The 21,099-nt window shown below is 42.0% G+C and overlaps 1 protein-coding gene across 1 annotated transcript in view; it reads right to left on the bottom strand.

Moving 5' to 3' along the window:
• Positions 1–21,099, bottom strand: part of SH3PXD2B (SH3 and PX domains 2B) — a 104,773-nt gene that overhangs the window by 56,394 nt on the left and 27,280 nt on the right. Inside the window, exon 2 of the mRNA XM_069972309.1 lies at positions 14,323–14,403. Coding sequence (XP_069828410.1) covers positions 14,323–14,403 — 81 coding nt within the window. The remainder of the gene's footprint in view (positions 1–14,322; positions 14,404–21,099) is intronic.

Genomic DNA, 21,099 nt, shown 5'->3' on the forward strand with positions numbered 1-21,099 from the left:
CGTTGTCTGATCAGTGTCACGCGGAAAGCCAGTGCAATTCTCTCTATAATATCCAAAAAAAGTAAAAAACGTATTAGAGATTAGCGCAACTTGAGCTTGCTCAAGTCTGTCCAAACCCAGGTGTCTCGGCATTTGATTACCGGTGGCTGAAGTAGTTGAATACAGCCATAGGCCATGTTCAGACGGCGTATGACATTGTTCGTTGTATAGCAAGGGACGGTGTCATAGTGCCGGCCGCCAAGCTTATCGGCTGTAGAAACATTATTTTATTACAATTGAATTGCGGACGCTGTTGGCCGCCAGCCGTACTTTACATTATGTGAACAGCTATTGTTTCCGGATGCTGTTCGGCATTCACCGACAAATAGGCATGTTCATTATTCATTAAAAATGAGCGTCAAAATAACGCTGTCGGAACACAGCGTGCGGCAATGCACTGAATTCAATGCAATGCTGCCGCTGCAGAAAGGGACAGACAATGACCTAATTACAATCATTGTCCGTACTTTTCTTAAAAAGTACGAAGTGTGCACATAGCCATAGGCTGTAGCTATGTTTTCCGTGACTCTCTAGGGCTGCATCCAACTTCTTCAGCCAATGGTTATCAAGTGTCGAGACTCGAGCATGTGCTCACCTCTAGTCAGGATACTAGTTTGCTTTTACCCCCCAATATAGATGGTCACCTCTACTTTATCACATGTATAGATGGTGTAGACCGGGAAACCACTAATAGCTACAAGGACACAATTTCTAGATTACAGAAAAGTGGTTTTGATAATTTAGTAAAGTCACCATAACCCACATAGAAGAAAAAAACCTTTGCAATTGGTACACTATCATCAGTTTTTTACATGGTTTTAAGAAAAATGACAGTCCCACTTGAATGAACAATTTAAATAAGCAGTAAAAAATAATGCATCAAAATAACCCTGACAGACCCAGTGTTTAGTCATGCTAAAGTTATTGGTGCAATCCATAATTGTCAATGAAGTTGGAGAGAAGTTTTGTTTATTTCATCATAAAGCTCCACGCCAGGGAGCCTATAAAACAATTAACTTTATTCTTCTGAAAGCCAGATGTAATAAAGCCTGTATAAACGTCAAAGCAGTTAGGAGATATTTACTGATGTGCAACCCTCCCTTGCATCCACAATGCTGCCAGATAGACCGCCACTGCTGAAGCCCCAATGAGAACTAATCCTCACATAAGCACTCGTAATCAATAATAACAAGCTTGGCATCACCTAGAACTCCCACGAGTCACCATTTTCTACAAAGAGGATAAATGTACATGTCATGTTAACATCAAAGACGACTAAAATGATGATATAAATAATGATTATGCCCTTTTAGCTACCAATGACTAGAGAGAATGTTCAACATCTGAACAAGCCCTTTCAGTGAATTCTAAATAAATGAGTGCTTGCCACATCACATTTGCAATGAATCATCAGAGAGAATGCTAGGCTCAGCCCTTTGCAATGTATAAGCAGTAAGCAGCTGCCAATGTGTTAGTCTGCTCCAAAAGAAACAGAGCAAGACCTGCTTCTAACCACCGCTACAGTTGGTTTTTATTAGGAGTGGGTGGACCACATTCTAAAAGATGCAGAAATACAAAGTCCCCCTTTTCCTGAAAGCATAACAGCTGTTTTGCTGATGACATCCCAAAAATTATAACCACAAGGAGCAGAGCTGAGAAAAGAAAAAAAAAGAGAAATAAATAATGAAAAAAATAGAATAAGCAGATCCTAATCTACTATATGCACAGTACAGTAAATGGGGACACTTCACACATCTGTTCCCATATCTCTATATCTTATACAGTATCACTATCAATGGCTGTATAAAATATTGTCTTAGTCAGCAAGTCTACTTCCTGAAAGACATTTTGGATTTTCTGTTGAATGTTGACGTTCTGAAAATTTCTCTTTCCCCATCTGCAAAAAAGCCAGACTGTGTAACCTCAGACAAGGTCCTGAACTCCATCAAAATGAAGATGGCGCAACATCTAGTGCAAAGATGGCTGTATTTTCCTTAATTTATAGTGTTGATTGAGTTCTATAACAGGTATATGCAGGCTGTGGAAAGCCTGCGATATTCAGCCTTAAAGGGGTATTCCAGTTTTATTGAAATTATATATATAAATTATATACACATACACACACTGCTGAGGCTGGAAGAAAATAGGATAAAAAAGTCATACTTACCTAGCCCCGGGCCCTTGTTGCTCCACCTCAGCTCCGGTCTGCCTTTGTCTGGTGCTCTGATCTCTATTCTATTGCTTCTGAGACGAGTGCAGGACCTACCAGCACTGCCAATCACTGGCCAAAATGGGACACCGCAGTGGCCAGTGATTGGCAGAGAGGCAGTTCCTACTAGAAGCAGGAAGAAGAGAGAACATCTGTAGACTGGAAGGAGAGGAACATGAGATGCAGGGGAGTAGCGAGGGACCAAAATAAAGTAAAAATGCCTTTTTTTTCCGCTCACCCCAGCAGCATATTTTTTAAATAATGCTTTTTTTTTATTTATAAAACACTGTAATGCCAATTTATAGGGAACCAGATTTACTGAATATGCAGTCTCATTTGCAAACCGCATGTTATAGGATACAAGAAGTTGAGCAGATTGATATATAGGTTTTCTGGGGAAAAGCTTCAGTACATGTTGTTTTAATTATTTAAATCCTTTATTTTGGGCTCAGGATTTTTTAATAGAAGTAAATTAAAAATCTATATAAACTTTCTGACACCAGTTGATTTGAAAGATGAATTATTTTGCTGGACAACCCCTTTAAAGATGATCTGACAGCTACAAAATATGCTCCAAAGTGAAGACAGTGTAAGAGCAAGGAGACAAATGGTGATTTCATGTATCAATCTGTGGTTGAATAACATAGAAAAATGTCTTTTTTCTTCTGTGCAGTGTCAGAGAGGTGTTCCCAAGCCCTCATCTGCTGCAAGCTGGATGCCACCTCTCTTCCCCTCCCATCCCTGACCCTGCTTGATTATTAGTTAAGGCTTAGCTTCCAGCTGACCTTCAAGGGTTATGTTCTAGCATAAAACACTTTAGGGGCTTGGGAAAGCCTATTTAACTCGTTGCAGGGCGGGAGAGATACCGCAACGCTGTAACTCCTGGAAGTGCGGGCTGTGCCGCGACCGCTGTGTGGGTGCAAACGGGCTGACAGCTCCGATGTGAGGAGATAGAAGGAGACAGATGTCCGAGGCAGCTCCACAATACCAGTATTTTTTTTAATAGACAAATTTATATCACAAATTGTTTTTTTTTCTCCGAAGTATACGGAGAGATGTTCGGAAAGATATTTTACCAGTTACACTCCTTATTTTTATCGACTAAAAAGGACATAATTATTCCAGGTAAGGTTATTTTCTAATATTATAATTGTAAGAAGACTGATCATAATAATATCATCTCTCTGAAGGATAAGAGAACAATGACATACAGTATTTCAGCTATTTCAACTTTTATTGGTTTGTAAGATGACACCGACAGAAAACGTGGACATGGAAATACATCTTAACAGATGATTCATTTATTTGTCCTGCTCTAGGTAGCCACTTCACTGTGGTTTGCTCTCAAGGAGGTCTTCCCAGAAAGGACTGCACAATATGTATACAATGACGTTTAAAGGAAAGATGAGTATTTAGAAGGTAATGTGGGGAACACATTGTATAGAATGTACAGAATGACCACAATCAATGAAAACCATATGACTGTACAAAAAAGGTTCCAAACAGGCATTTCACTGATGTATATAAATGTACAAAACATGGAAATTACATTAATTGTTGTATCATGCATCCATGACACAGATGTTGGATTATCTAATATGAATACTATTTCTAGAAGCATCCTTTCTTGATCTCATTATGTCTAAATCTTTACCTTTCTTCATCATTGGTTTGTTTATACCCCTTAAGAGCCTTTAACACAGGCTGATTAAATGTTCCAAAAATCATTAAATCTTTGGAATTTAAGCAATAATCTTCTGTGGCAACAATCAAACGACAAACGGAAAGTTGTTCATATGTCGTTGAGCGCATCTTTTGAGCGGACCTCAAAATCATTGTTAATTGTTCTCAAGTCTTTCAGTATAAAGTTACTATGATCATTCACAGTATCTTTATGAATGCAACTGAGATTGTAATTACAATCGCATTAACGACTTTTCATATAGATTTTTCTTGCCTAAAGAAAAAAAAAACTTGTCGTTGTTGTCGTTCTCTAAACGAGCACTTCAGAGATTTATCTGTAAGTGTAAAAGGACCCTTATTTTGCCTTTTTTTTTTTTCAACCATGGACAGGGATATTTTGCCGTTATAAAACAGGAATAGCAACAGTCCCAAAATAGAATGGAAACCCCACACCAGATTCTGTTAGGGGTTATCCTGCATTAGAAAAACATGGCCACTTTGTTCCACAAACAGCACCACTCTTGTCTCCAGTTTGGGTGGGGTTTTGTAACTCCGCTCCAGCAAAACTGCAAAACCACACACAAACTAGAGACAAGAGTGGTGCTGTTTCTGGAAGCCATGTTCACCAATCCTGGTTAACCCCTTTAAACTTCTGACATTCTATAAAGCTTTCACCAATGAGGTCTATCAACCGGGACCCTAGCCATTTCCTAAAACAAAGTATCCTCTAGTACTTCTCCAACTATATCTCAAAGATCTCTTTGCCCCACAGGCTCAAATGGGGCCATAATGTTCATGCAAAACAATCAAAGTGCTTATGATGTTCTTTTAATGTTCTTGGGGTTATCAGTCTAGTCATAACACAACTTAAATCCATTTTAGCACACTAATAACGTTAACCTTTTATTCACTTTTTACATCATAAGCTCTTGTTATTGAGTCTAACGTCTGGACATCCATAAAAAGTCACAGTAAAGAATTCCCAGTTCAGGAAATTGCTTATCTGAAAAGCTCGTAAAGTAACCAAAACAATGGGCAGCTAATAGAGCGGGTCAATAACTGTGGTGAAAGTAATGTAAAAACGTAACACAGAAAGGAAGTAAGCCTTGAGACTCGCTGACCTGTAACAAGTCTCTTTCCTCTACAGTTTAATCCCTTAGCGGCAAACAGTCTGTAATGAGCAGACAATTACTGTGGCTATAATTACTAGCCATGGGCCGGTGGAGCAGACATGGCCTGCCAGGTTGGGTTTGCCATCGAGACTTATAAATAGCCACACTTAGCATGTAATTTGTGTGCACAATATCTATTTTCATCCAGCTATTTCTGAATATACCAATTCACAATCACGTCCGTCACTCTGTCAATGGGTGGTGCTCGAAGATGAGAACAAATCCCACGTAGTATTATCATATAATTCTCGGCACTCACCAATTTAGTTTATGTGGTTTTTATTGTATCAATCCATGGAACAAAAATTTGTTCCATGGTTGATACAATAAAAAACGCATAAACTAAATTGGTGAGTGCCGAGAATTATATGATAATTTCTGAATATACAGAATATACATTTACAGCAATTGGATATCTGAAATATGCTTAGTGCAATAAAAAGAACAATGGGGTGCCTCCTGGTGTAGTATATTATATGCATAGAAAGGGTGAGTGTAACAATAGAATCACTCACCTATGAAACGCATCTATGTGATATTACCGCAGCTCCTCCCGGCAACACTGCGTGAAAAGTGTGTACAAGATGCAGAATGAGATCCAACGGATCACAAGACCATCAAAAGCCCAGGTGTATGTCGGGCACAGGTAAAACCAAAAGATGAATCTGTCCCCAGTTGCCACCGCAGGTCGTATCCAGATGGATCAATCCCACAGGTGATAAGATGCAGTCTTTATTGTGCAATGCGTTTCAGCCAGCCTAATACAGGGCAACCATTCTCAAGTTTACAATACTGCTAACAGTCGTGTCTTTTAAAGGTTACAGTCCCAACAGATCACATAATTACTTCCGGGTTCATAGTCCCGGGTGATTTTCAGAGCGATAGTGTAAACATACAGTTAATAGTCTGACTATACAATATCTCCGGAGTCTATATGACTTCTAATCATAAGACAAAGTCAAGATAAGAAAGCAATGAAAATCTTACTTTTGCAGAGCAGATCATAAGTACATATCAATAGTGTAAGTCATGGCATATAAACGCATTTCCCCTCTTCGATGCACTCTACGTAGTAGCCCACTATTCACAGCCGTCCGGGCGCAAAGACTGCCTCTGGTCTAGCGCCTAGCCAGCTGTGAATAGCGGGCTACTACGTAGAGAGCACTGAAACCCGTTGCACAATAAAGACTGCATGTTTGCACCTTATCCGTGGGATCAGGGTGGATAAAAATCAATGATTTTTTTAAAAAAATCAAAAAAATCGGATTTTTTTTATTTAAATCGGATTTTTTTGATTTAAATCGGATTTTTTTCAATAAACTGCTTTTTGAGGAAAATATTTTACCATCCAAAGGTTCTTCCATCATGAGATAAAGCGGAGTTGTTTAACTCAGTAGAATAAAGGCTGTATGTATATGTTCTCAAATGTTACAACATGAACAGAGTTGAGAAAAAGACCTTAATCCTATTGTTCTACAAACCTATGAATACAGAATCAACCCCTTCAGTACCAAGTCCAAGAAGTTAGACAATATGTTTCTGATTGTTTGGACTATTTTTTTTTTTTTTTTTTTTTTGTTTAGCCAAATTAGTTAACATGGATGTTTGTTTAAGCAAATAACGTATGCTGTAATGTTGTTATTGTTTCAGTTGAATAAATCCATTTAAATTGTTATTAAGTTCAGGATTATTTTTCTCCTTCCTAAGTACAACAGAAGAGTGGTGTCCAAATATGAATGATTAACCCATTAAACTGGGGAGAAAAAAGTAATATAAAAAGTGATTCTAAAAATCTTCATCTACTTGCATGTTAAAGTAGCAAGAACTAGTTTAGGTAGAAACTTTGATTTAAATCACTGATTTAAATCAAGCCTTCCTGACTAGTGATTTAAATCGTGATTTAAATCGTGATTTAAATCAGTTTGATTTAAAACAAATCCACCCTGCGTGGGATTGAACCATCTTGATACGTCCTGCGGTGGCAACTGGAGACAGATACATCTCTTGGGTTTACTTGTGCCAGACATCATCCTGTGATCTGTTAGATCTCATTCTGCATGAAATATGCTAAGAAATACAGTCCTATTGGGTTCATATGCTGAGGATGCAAGAGTCATGATATTCCTGCTCTCACAGATGTTATCGTAGTATTCATAGTAACCGAATCCAAGTTTATCAACATTGTAAAAACACTAAACCTAATAAATGTTCCATTTTTACAACATTGTGATTATTGGCCTGCATGTTGTATTTATTCACTGTGAAATATTTATTATTAGATATGATAAGTAAGAGGATGAGTGGGTGCACGTTAGACATATTTGATCAGCCTGCCCTAAATGTAAAACACCCCTGACATATTTGTGGCATGGAGTATGGAAGTGTCCATACTGTTGCAAATCACATTTAATTTTTTTTTTGTTATCATGCTGTAAAGGAAAGTTTGCTTTGGTTCTCAAACTCTTGCTCAGTTCTTAAACAGTTTTTGGGCACCCAGTACTGAAGTGCAGTAATACCGCGGTATTCGAACGAGAATTCACCTGGAAGTAAGATTCAAGATTAAAAACTTTGCTCGGCATCTGAAGTTTTTGCAAGTGTGGATAATGGGTTGTACCTGGTGAGTTTAGCACTGGTGAGGCGTCACATACAGTACTGTATAAGACTGCTGGAGTGCATATACAGTACAGTAGTTGTACAGTCAGTGCGCCACCATCTCCCATCCTGTACAGTACTGTATAAGATTGCTGGAGAGCATATACAGTACAGTAGTAGTACAGACAGTGCACCACCATCTCCCATCCTGTACTGTATAAGATTGCTAGAGTGCATATACAATACAGTAGTAGTAGTACAGTCGGTGCACCACTATCTCCTATACTTTACAGTGCTGGGATGGGGGGGGGGGACTATACAGTAAAGGATGAGTAAGGAGTTAGTGACTGCTGTACTATAGTTGCTGGTTTTGTTGAATTGCTTCTGGTTTTGTTTCTTGTTATGAATGTACTGTACAGTATAGTGCTGTTCTGTACTGTAGTGATTATACTAAGCACTTTTCAATGTAATAAATGAGTATTGTAGATAATTTTTGGTTGGTGCTGGGACCAATTACACACATTTACATTATTTCCTATGGGAAGACACTGCTCGGTTCTTAACCCCTTCAAGACCGAGCCCATTGATGCATGATGTCCGGGTCAAATTAGTGCAATATTCTTCCCTGCCTTCTAAGAGCCATAGCACTTTATTTTTCCACCTACAGGGCTGTTTGAGGTGTAATTTTTTGCTCCATGATCTCTAGTTTTTAGTAATATCATATTGGTATAACAGAAGAATTTTGATCACTTTTTATAAAAAAGAAATAATAATTGTATATAATTTTTTAAAAAATCAGCAACATTTTTTCTTTCTTTGTTTACCCATTCACTGTGCAGGAACAATGTTGTTATATTTTAATAGATCATAATAATACGATATATAATATGTATATGTTTATTTATTTAAAATATTTTTAGTAATATTTTTAGTTTTATAATGGGCAAGGGGTATTTTAAACTTTTATTGGGATTTTTTTTTTTTTTAATACTTTAAAAAAAAAATTCACTGTAATACATGCAATCATTAGCATAAGCGATCAGGCTGGGGGGGTCCCGATCGGTCAGTGACAGGAGCTTGTTCTGTCACGGAGTACCTTAAACACAGTGATTGCTATAGATCGCAGCGTTTAAGAGATTAATGAGAGGCAACTGCGACCCTGCAGCTGCCTCTCTTTATCCTCAACTCCAGGGACACTGATGTGTGCGGGATCGCTATCACTGCAGCAGTTCCGCACACATCTGCAGCCCCTGAAGTCAGGAACGTATATATACATTCCTACTCCACGGGGTATGTGCAGTAGGAACGTATATCTATGTATTACTGACGTGAAGGGGTTAATCTGCCTTCCTGAACCTCATACTTACCTGCTGCATTGACGGGTCTAATAAACAGTAAAATCTATCTTTTGGAGAAAACTGGCCTTTATAAACTACCCCCACATCTTCAAAGTGTACCTGCCACTACAAATACTGTCAGTTTAGACATATCAGACCAAGGAGAACACTGCAATCTTTCCCTGGTTATATCTTCTGATAAGGGGAAGTCTGAGCAGTGAGACCTGCTGTGATCACTAACTTTGGTCTGATTTTAGTGAAAGTGCCCATTTAAGCCCTACACTAGGCACAACACTGTTTTCTCTTAGCAGTTCCTTTACAAACTCAGCTACTATTAAGTGTGTCTAGTTCCTATGGGTATCCATGGTTACACACTACATACATGATCACATGTAACATATACATCCACAATCTTGAAGTTTCTTGAACTAGGAAAAAACTAGACACACAAAGCAAGCTCCCATGAATACTGCCACTACTGTATATGGGGGAGTTTGCTAAGGCTGGGTTCACACTGCGTTTTTGCAATCAGTTTTCTTCATCCGTTTTTTGCAAAAAACTGATGCATTTGTGTCTGTCCGTTTTGATCCGTTTTTCCATTGACTTACATTGTAAAAAAAAACACGATCAAAACGGATCCGTTTTTTTTTACGGACGTAAAAACGTAGCAGACACTACTTTTGTGTCCGTTAAAAAAAACGGATCCGTTTTGATCCTTTTTTTTTACAATGGAAGTCAATGGAAAAACGGATCAAACCGGATGCACACTAATGCATTCGTTTTTTCCATCCGTTTTTTGCAAAAACGCAGTGTGAACCCAGCCTAACTAGGAATCTCTTTCCTACTGACTTTTCTGTGAGCGGTATAACTATACATGTAATGAGCTCACCATGTTGATGCCGGCAGATTACCATTATCTGGCTTAGTGCAATAAGGCAGTGAAAGTGTTCATTGGGGGCATGCTCCGATAGTGGCGGCAATTGAGACATTGTTAACCTTAGGTTTCTATGTAATTGAGTTTGCTAAAAGTTATACAAACCTAAGGTACTTAAATATCCCAGTAGTGACACACAGATATAGTTAAGATGAGTGATCAAAAGTGGAAAACCCCTATGGCATGGCTTTACGCTGGACTTCCTTATTCAAGGCCATCACCGCAGAATAAAGCACAGCCTCTGTCTCGGTGATCTAGTGAATAAAGTATAACAAAGACTACATTCTGATATTGTGCCTAGCAGGAATGCATACAATAAATAGATTAGAATAAAGAACCTGGATATTGTTTCTGTACAGGTCGCAGCCAATGAAGGTGTTTATGTGACAGCGAGTCTGGAAAATTCAAAGTGATGGAACATTTATATCACACTGACTAAGAATACAGGATGTTGTGGGGTCAGACCGCAGGCCCAAGGAATGTATTTAGAGGTAGTTTCAGGCCATAAATGAACTACGTCCAAAGAAGGAAACCATTGCAGCATCATAGATGGTAACATTTAAAGAGACAATCCACTTTTAGCAATGTTCAGTAGATGAAGCTAAATGCTATTAAAGGGAATGTGTCACCTAGATTTTCTTATACTTCGTATACAGATACTAAAACGTGTTCAGTTATTTTAATCTGTATTTTCTGACTGTAGTTTTTTATTTTTATTTTACTTGTTATTTCACTTTTTTGTACTTAGTTACGGAGGCTGCCCTCTTGCCTGAGCTGTTTTAAGAGCATTTAGTGGCATGCTTTACAGCAAAGCCTCATATACAATAGACAAGGGATTGGGAACCTTTGGCCCTCCAGCTGTTGCAAACTACAATTTCCATCATGCCTGGACAGCCAAAGCTTTAGCTTTGGCTGTCCAGGAATGATGGGAATTGTCGTTTTGCAACAGCTGGAGGGCCGAAGGTTCCCCATCCCTGCAAAAGACAGAGGTTTCCTCTTGAGATAAATGTGAAACAATACTGAACTGTCCCCTCTGAAGAGGGAGGGAGCTCCTATTGCCTCCTCTATCTACTGGTGTCACCTGATGGTGCAGTGCTGTACAGATCACTCTACAGCAGCCTCCTCTAAGCACCACAGACACAACAGGAAGTCTAGTCGTAGTTTTATGTCCTAGTGGTAATATTGAAAACTGCAAGATTTTAGGATTATAATTAGGGCTGGGCGATATTGACCTCAATCAATATCGCGGTTTATCGCACATGTAGCCGCGGTAACGATAATTCAACGATAATTATGACACGCCCTTTTTGCAAACCACACCCACTTGCCGTGCCAAACTGACGACATTTTGATTAAAAAAAGTAAAAAAGAACTCACTGAGCAGCAACCCGTGGTTAGTCTATTATCATTATTATTAGTCATTATTAGGGGACCTGGACATGTATATACAGGTATACAGCCTCTACAGGATGTGTATACACAGGGGGTCACATAGGGATTGTTGTGTATGACTATACGGGGGTGGGAGGGGGGGGTGGCTAGGGGTGTATTACTATACAGGAGGTACATAGGGATGGGGGTACGGGTCTATACATGGGAGTGCATATGGATAGAGATGTATGACTATACAGGGGGGGATAGGGGATGTATGACTATACAGGGGGGGCATAGGGATAAGGGTGTATGACTATACAGGGGGGGCACAGAGGGATAGGGGTGTATGACTATACAGGGGGGGCATAGGGATAAGGGTGTATGACTATACAGGGGGGGCACATAGGGATAGGGGTGTATGACTATACAGGGGGGGCATAGGGATAGGGGTGTATGACTATACAGGAGGTACATAGGGATGGGGGTACGGGTCTATACATGGGAGTGCATATGGATAGAGATGTATGACTATACAGGGGGGGGGATAGGGATAGGGGTGTATGACTATACAGGGGGGGGGATAGGGATAGGGGTGTATGACTATACAGGGGGGGCACATAGGGATAGGGGTGTATGACTATACAGGGGGGGACGGATTGGGGTGTATGACTATACAGGGGGGGGGACGGATTGGGGTGTATGACTATATAGGGGGGGACGGATTGGGGTGTATGACTATATAGGGGTGTATTACTGTACAGGGAGCACAGGGAGGTGTATGCTGGGACCTGTAGTCCCCTCAGTACAGGGCTGTAACATAGGAGGAATAATGGGCTGCAGCAGGCAGGATGCCACACACAGCAATGTCTCCTATAACTTATCCTGCCTGCTGCAGCCCATTATTCCTCCTATGTTACAGTCCTGTACTGTACTACAGGAAAGCCGCTGCCAAGTGCTGCTGTGACATGGCCGCGTCCCTGCACACACAGGACAACATGTGCAGCGCTCGCCGGCCGTGTGTGTGTGTGTCCCGGACCAGTCCGATCCGATCGCCCCCACACCCGGCCGGCGCGGCCATGTCACAGCAGCACTTGGCGGCGGCTTTCCTGTAGTCACCTCAGTGTGCAGGGACGCCGGACCGGACGGGTGGTGGGCGCTTTGGCAGGACAGGTGCGGTGGGACGGAGCCTCGGACCGGACGGGTGGTGGGCGCTTTGGCAGGACAGGTGCGGTGGGACGGAGCCTCGGACCGGACGGGTGGGTAGGGCGGACAGGTGCGCGGACCGGACGGGCGGTCGCTTGGGGAGGGGGGAGCATTCTCACCTGGACCCTGCTGCTGCTCCTCCACCTCCCGCTGATACCAGCGCTAGTGCCGGGCCGCTCGTGTGTGTGCGGGGGGCACTGACAGGACGGGCGCAGGGACACAGAAATACAAAAATACCGCAAATACCGTCCTGGCCAAGTTGAAGTCGGTTAACCGACGCCAGTGACGGTATCGGTATTTTTGCTTTATACCGCCCAGCCCTAATTATAATATAGATAAATTGAAAATTAGAAGAAACATCACAAATTTAAATAATGTAATTTTATACTTATTTCATGCAATAAAATGCTAATATTCAAAAACAAAACAATGTGATTTTATAAAAATAAAATACAGACCTCTCCTTCCTTTATAAAACTTGCAAAATGTGCAGTATATCAAATAGTTATTTTCCCCACTGTGCATGTGTGTGTGTGTGTGTGTGTGTGTTTGTGTCTGTCTGAGGAGTGTGTATATATCTCAGATAGCACTATGGTGTGAGATCCTAAACAATGATCATGGAAGATGTATATCACACTACAACAGTCTGCATGGTGGCAGATAAGATGCGACAAACTGCTACAAAGATTAATATACAATTTTAACAAAATCAAATTTGATGAACATATTGAAGATACCAAACATACTTTAAAAGGGACTCTGTAGCCACAAGTAAAATCACCATCCATCTGTAGGATAGAGCAAACTAATCAGAAGATGACTGTATATAATAGGAAATGGAAATTCACAGCTCATAAATGATCATCAGCAAGTCACAGACAGCCTTAAATGCTGTATACAGCTGCACGAGATGCAGCTGCCTCTGGGGGCATCATCATCATCATGATAACACAAACAGCCAAAAAGTTCAGCAGTCAGCAATGTTTAGAGGCCCAATAAAAAATGAATAGACCGCTGGGCAGACATGCGTGCTGCAGCTTAGGATTAGTGAATGCCCAAATAATCAGACCCCCACTGATTTAAGGGTTCATTTACACAGAAAGATTATTTGCCAAAGATTTGAAGCCAAAGCCAGAAACAGACTATAAACAGAGATCAGGTCATAAAGGAAAGCCTGAGATTTCTCCCTTTTTTTTTTTTTTTTTTAAATCCATTCCTGGCTTTGGCTTCAAATCTTTGGCAGATAATCTTTCTGTGTAAATGGACCCTTAGGTTACCCTATAATTGCGTTATGTCAGGAAGTCAACCTTTTATGAAAAGAGGCTCCACAGCAATCAGCCAATTGCTCAGGAAATGGACCCCCAAATAATGCATAGCAGGAGCTGTGTTTAGTGTGGGAGCCAAAGCCACGAGATCCTACATCACTGGCTCCTGCACAGAACACAGCAGCCTAGAAAACAGAGCAGGGTTACTAATTACAGCCCACAGCAAAGATTTCAGCTGATGTGTGTTGTACTTTACTGCAAGATTCTCCAATACAATCATTTAGAAAAATTATTATATTGCAAAGTCCTGCAAGTCCTTTTTTTCTTCTTCTTATGGGCAGGTCAAACAATACTCCAACCTGCGATTTCCTTTGGAACCCAAGATTGGGAACTTGGGTGGGAGCTACAAGCTATACAGAAAGTGTATTGAGAACACAACTTCACGGCATGAACCGTTCTAGCAAACACTTTCCAACACTTCAATCAGCATTAACCAAAAGTAATTGTCTCTTACCTGCAAGTCAAAAAACTTGCTGTATCTCCGATAGACGACCTCTGTTGTGCCGCTTGACCAGGTGACATTAATAATATATACCTGTAAAGAGAAAATAAAGCTTATTAAGTGATTTACTAGATGGACACTCAGCCTCTTTGCTGTCCTGCGGTTACATGTATGATACCGCATGCAGTTAGATGTGTGACATACATTTGGTATTCCTAGATTTATCGGTCGGTCCGAGACAAAAACAGCATTAAATTGCAGCTCAGCTTTCATCTCACAAAATGACTGGTTGTTATTTGGTCAGTGTCTTCTTAGGACATGTTAACCTACAGTTACATCCTAAATGCTTCACGTATGTTTTAAAAACACAACTGAATGATGAGACCCAATCTTGGCACAAAATATATGACTCCCAAACAGAACGGTATTATGACCTGATCTGAACATGGCCTCATGGTTTCCTTAGTAAGTAATTTTCCATAACAGATTAATGAGACACACAGCTTCTGCTGCCTGGCCAAAGCCTGTCTGAATTAAAAGTGTCACCTAGAATTTTTGTTTTTTTCTAATGATTAGAGCCAGATGCTGGAACATGTTTCTATCCCTAACCTGGTCCTATTTTCTCATTGTTAATTTAAAATATTTTTAGTACCTTAATATGGAGCTAGCCATACTGCCTGAGCTTCAGCTGTATTCTCCCACTAAACAGTGACTGATGACCTATCCTGTGGATAGACAAACAATCTGTTTTGCTGGGAAAACCCGTTTGGGCCACGTTCAGACGCTGTATAACAGTGGCAGTTCTGTGAAGCTGTCTGTGAAGCTCATCCTGGTGTGAAACACAGACACATTCAGGTGTGCCCCTGTTCCACCTAACTACAGCAGACAATGTAAAGTGCAGACAAAGCCGCACTTTACATTACCTGCACTGTCAATTTCATTCAGCTGCTATTGAATGAATGTCAGTTTTCTGTGCAGCCGCATAGTAGTGAATGCAATCAACCTGCAACAACGGCCGTTGTTTAATAAAAAAATACAGTGCAAGAATGAGGCACACTACGTATATTTCAGTCAGTATATTTCAGTCAGTATTGCAACCAAAACCAGGAGTGGATTAAAAACACAGAAAGGATCTGTTCACACAATGTTGAAATTGAGTGGATGGCCGCCATATAACAGTAAATAACTGCCATTATTTCAATATAACAGCCGTTCTAAAATAACAGCAAATATTTGCCATTAAATGGCGGCCATCCACTCAATTACAACATTGTGTGAACAGAGCCTTTCTGTTTTTAATCCACTCCTGGTTTTGGTTGCAATATGAGGACCACAATACTGACTGAAATATACGTAGTGTGAACCCAGCCTTAAGGTGTACATATAATTTTGGATACATTTTCATGTTTACTGAAATAAGAAATAACAGTTTTGCTAAAAAAAAATAAAATAAAATGTTTTTCCCTCTGCACACTCAAACTCCAGAGTGGGTGTAGACTAGAATTAAAGGGGTTATCCAGCGCTTCAAAAACATGGCCACTTTTCCCCCTACTGTTGTCTCCAGTTCAGGTGCGGTTTGCAATTAAGCTCCATTTACTTCAATGGAACTGAGTTTCAAAACCCTGCCCAATCTGGAGACAACAGTAGGGGGAAAGTGGCCATGTTTTTGTAGCGCTGGATAACCCCTTTGATAATTAGCAATGAAGCTGTAACTAGGTGTGTGTAGGTATAACTAGGTGTTAACTCTCTGCTCCTCCCTTGTCTATAGACAGTGGCGCCGCAATGATGAGGCGACCTGAGTCGTCTGCCTCAGGCGGCGTCACCAGCTGTTATCATGGGGGCGGCATTCAGTGGCGTAGCTACCACGGTCGCCGCGACCGGGCCCCTATGTACTGCCACTGTACTGCTCCCATCCCACTCCTTGTGACCGCAAGCAATGTTTTGCCTGCGATCACAAGAGGAGGCTGGGACGGCCCCCGGCTGACTTGCGGGGCTGGGAGCATCTTGAGGGCAAAAAAACAGGTCCCGCGAAGCTCCGCCCCCTCTGCTGGAAGCCCCGCCCCCAGCCGCGGTAAGCCCGCCAGCGCGCGTGACAAGAAGACTAGAGGAACCATTCAGGTGAGTAAAGATTTTTTTGTTTTAAAGGGCATGATGGGGGTGTAGTGGTATGGTGGAACAAGAGGATGATGGGGGGTGTAGTGGTATGGTGGTGGAACAAGAGGACGATGGGGGGTGTAGTGGTATGATAATGATGATGGAACAAGAGGATGATGGGGGTGTAGTTGTATGATGATGGAACAAGAGGATGATGGGGGGTGTAGTGGTATGATGATGGAACAAGAGGATGATGGGGGGTGTAGTGGTATGATGATGAGGGTGTAGTGGTATGATGATTAAGGAACAAGATGATGAAGGGTGTAGTGGTATGATGATGAAAGGGCAGGAGGATGAAAGGGCTAGTAGTATGGTGATAAAGGGGCAGGAGGAGGGGACAACATGGGGGGCATCTGTAAGGGGGATAAAATGGGGGGCCATCTATATGGGGGAAACATTGGGGGCCATCTATAAGGTGGACTACATGGGGGGTGTATACAATAGGGCATGCACAGAGGGGGGCATGTACTTTAAGGGGGGTCACATAGTGTCAGGGCTACCTACTAAATGAGGGTGTAAAGGGGACAGTACAGATGTGCAGTTTTTAGAGAGATGATGGTGTCAGTGTGAGGAGCCTAATATGTCTGTCTGGCAGATTCTGTGGATTCGTGGCCCAGAGAAGTTCTCAAAATCGCCCACAACAGATGGAGAAGATGAAAAGGGAAGAACTCCGATCAGAGAAGACGTCCCCTGTGAGTCACTTGATATAACTGCACTGTAATGTATATGGTGTATAGATCCTGTGTACAGTGCGTCCACCTCTATATGACTGTATGAGGTGATAGTGATCTATGTACAGAGGATTATATTCAGTAGCAGCGGTGGTGTTAGTCACTATGAGGTGGTATTATTTGTTACTTGTAATCCGGTACTGTGTTTTATTGGATTTAGTATACTGGATTTGGTCAGTAACAATATGGTGATGATGGTTGTGGTGTGGCGGTAATATTTCCCCTTGTGTTCTGGTAATATTGGTCTCAGTAAACAGGATTTGTTTAGTAACAGTATGGCGGTGATAATATTTCCTGTATACTGGTATTATTGGTAATATCAGTCTTGAGATATATATATATACCAATAGCATCGAGAAAGGGGGGGCCCAAGTTGACCTCTTGCACCAGGGCCCAAGAGACATTAGCTACGCCCCTAGGGGCGGCATTCAGTGGCAGATTATAATATGGGCGGTTCGGGCGGCCGCCCACATTATAATCCGCCACTGATTGTACCATGTACCAGAGACCCCCGCCCCCGGGCAGTATCTGTAATTAGATGCTGGGAGCGGGGGAGACTGTATTCATAAGCGCCGCGGTGTAATGAATCAGCCACGCGGTGCTGTTACTACAGCGCGGCGCTTATGAATACAGTCTCCCCCGCTCCCAGCATCTAATTACAGATGCTGTCCGGGCTCGGGGGTCTCCGGTACCGGCATTCCACGGAACGTGGGAATGCAGCCTTTAGTCCCCCGGCTGATGTGTGGCTGCCGGAGGTGTCCCATCCTGTCTCCGGCAGCGCACGCATCAGAGAGCTCCCTGTGCACTGGAAGTCACAGCCACAGGCGCACGGGGAGCTCTCTGATGCGCGCGCTGCCGGGGACAGGACGGGACACCCCGGGCAGCCGCACATCAGCCGGGACCAGACCAGAGAGGCTCGACAGGGGAACGGATGGCAGGTGAGTTGTGTGCTGTTTTTTTGTTTTTGTTTTATCTGCTGTGCAGGGGGGGGACCATATATAAGGGAGAGGGAAGAGGGGGACCATCTATAAGGGGGGGGGGGGGGAGAGGGGGACCATCTATAAGGGAGGGGGGGAAGAGGGGGACCATCTATAAGGGAGGGGAAAGAGGGGGGCCATCTATAAGGGAGGGGGAGAGGGGGACCATCTATAAGGGAGGGGGAGAGGGGGACCATCTATAAGGGAGGGGGAGAGGGGGACCATCTATAAGGGAGAGGGGACCATCTATAAGGGAGAGGGGACCATCTATAAGGGAGAGGGGACCATCTATAAGGGGGGGAAGAGGGGGTCCATCTATAAGGGGGGAAGAGGGGGACCATCTCCTAAAAGATCAGCACCCTCCTCTCCTGACATCCTCTGTGCTGCTGGGACTTCTCCTATAGGATTAGCACCCTCCTCTCCTGACATCCTCTGTGCTGCTGGGACCTCTCCTATAGGATTAGCACCCTCCTCTCCTGACCTCCTCTGTGCTGCTGGGACCTCTCCTATAGGATTAGCACCCTCCTCTCCTGACCTCCTCTGTGCTGCTGTGACCTCCCCTATAAGATCAGCCCCCTCCTCTCCTGACATCCTCTGTGCAGCAAGGGACCAAACATTATGTTTATTGGGGACAGCAGTTGGGGGGGGGGGGCAGTAGTGGATTATAATGTGGGCGGATTGACCGGGGGGGGGGGCGTCATCCTATAGTTCGCCTCGGGCAGCAGAGAGGCTAGAATCACCCCTGTCTATAGACTTCTGTAGCCAGTACCAGTATGTATGGATCAAACACAGTGGGGTTATAGGTTGGACTTCTGTCTTTTTTTTTTTTCCAAGCGGATCAACTATAAGTATGTATCACAGGACTGTAACTCTGTATTGTGATTAAACAAACCAAAACAAACAAAAAAGTGAAGAAATTCAAATTCCTCTAAACCACAAAATATTTCAAGAAAGCCAACAAAAATGAATCAATGGTTTCACAACATACACAAACATACACAAACTCAATAAATCAAATACAGACCCCAAGTTGAAAATAGTGACCCTTAGAAAGATTCCTATTGCATTGCACCATACACCCCCCCCCCCCCTCTATCATCCCATTTGATAGCAGGGATCATCAGGGGACAAGAATTAGAATCACATAGTTTAACAACTTGCCTAGCATTGCCTTATAAAGCAATACATTAATCACAATGCAATTTACTACTATGGTCCAAAGATGGGCCACTCACTCAATAAGCACTCCTGGGATGCAGGCAGTGAGAGAACAGAAGCAGCAGTATGTCTGTGTCTGTCTCTCTCTCTGCAGCTACTCCCTCCCTTTTCCATAGACTTTCCCCCTCCCTCCAGAAGTTTAGTAAAGCTATACTTACCTGATCCCTGTCGACCATAGGTTCTTCAATCAGTGCCATCTTGTGTTGATGTTAACACTACTAGGAGGGAGGCAGACCTTACTAACGTTATTTATTTAGGCCCCCCCCCCCACTACATTGTTAGATGACTCACAGCTTGCTCAGCTCTCATTGGCTAAACAGGAAGTAAAGAGGAAATAAAGATGCCGACCGGGGCTCCGAGAACCCGCGAGCTGCAGGAAATTCAATTGGAAATTAAGTCAGGAGGGATGGTAAGTATAAAAACTGACAGAATTTTTATTTTCAGTTGTCTTTTAAACCTTATATCTAAGAAGACTGAAATAAGAGTTATGTCTTCTGATTTAGAGTAAGAAGCCCTACTGTACACTGTCTTTACTTTGAACTCGGAACATGTGTTAAAATGTATTTATTCACACAACAATGACATGTTTCTGATCAGAAAAGTCTCATTACCAGGCAAGGCTTTACTTCAATCAGTAAAGAGTTTTCCTTGGTTTATCTGTATGTCATCCTTTGCCAGCCTTTTTTTGCTTATACTTTCAAACAACAAGAACTACTCTGGGTAAACCCTCTAACCGAGCAACTTTGTTTCCCTGATATGTCCGTTTTAATCCCTACTGCTCTTCAAAGTAACTAGCCTATTCACTAAGACTTCTTCCAGAGGTTGTGGTGCAGACTGGAAGTTACTCTCTCTATATATCTCAAAGACATGAGAAAATGATTTCTGGTCCACAAAGCAACCGCTCTGTGAATCGGCTAGTCACAATGAACCGCAGTGGAGATTGATGTAAAATGCCTTTAATGGTATGATTCTATCATTTTCAGCAGGGGTTATAAGCCTACCTGTGAAGAGATTGATTGATTCATTGATTCTACCGAACAGAAAGTGGCAGTGTGAAAACTGCCAGATTTTAAGATTTTTCAATATGGTAACATGGACAAAAATAATAAGATTCAAATAATCCCCTTCTCTGATAACTCCTGGAAGAAGTCTTTTGATTATCTGGATATGAGCTAGATATAAGCATGCGAAGGCCACAACAGCAGTCATAACCGGAAATGTTTACTTAATATCCACACTCCCCCTCCTTTATCAGGAAGATATTTCACCTAATCAGGCAACTGAATGGAGAGGAACTGGCAGGAAACCAAGATTTGGGCAGACATACAATGAGGGCAGCCGCAGCGTCTCCAATAACTCTACATTTCCTATCTATTCTCAATGGCTACACATAAACAGCTGCTGTTTCTGCCTTAAAAGCCACCAACTACCACTTTATAACATACAAACTGAAATTCCAGTTTTATGCACAGCAAAATTTAATTAAAAACATTTAGCATATTATGGATTATGAGTCGCTTTGTTGGAATCGGTATAATATAGCAGCCGAAGATTGTATGACTAGAAGAAAAACTGGACTATGTCCAGCTATAATGGGTCAAGTGCTCCATTTTTGAATCATATTGTCTGGTATATGCCAGGAAAAAAATAAAATCCACCATGCAAATAGCTGAAAAAAAGAAATTCTGCTGTTGTGTCCTCAAACGTCA

This window comes from Dendropsophus ebraccatus, chromosome 1 (assembly GCF_027789765.1).
Source record: "Dendropsophus ebraccatus isolate aDenEbr1 chromosome 1, aDenEbr1.pat, whole genome shotgun sequence".
NCBI lineage: Eukaryota > Metazoa > Chordata > Amphibia > Anura > Hylidae > Dendropsophus > Dendropsophus ebraccatus.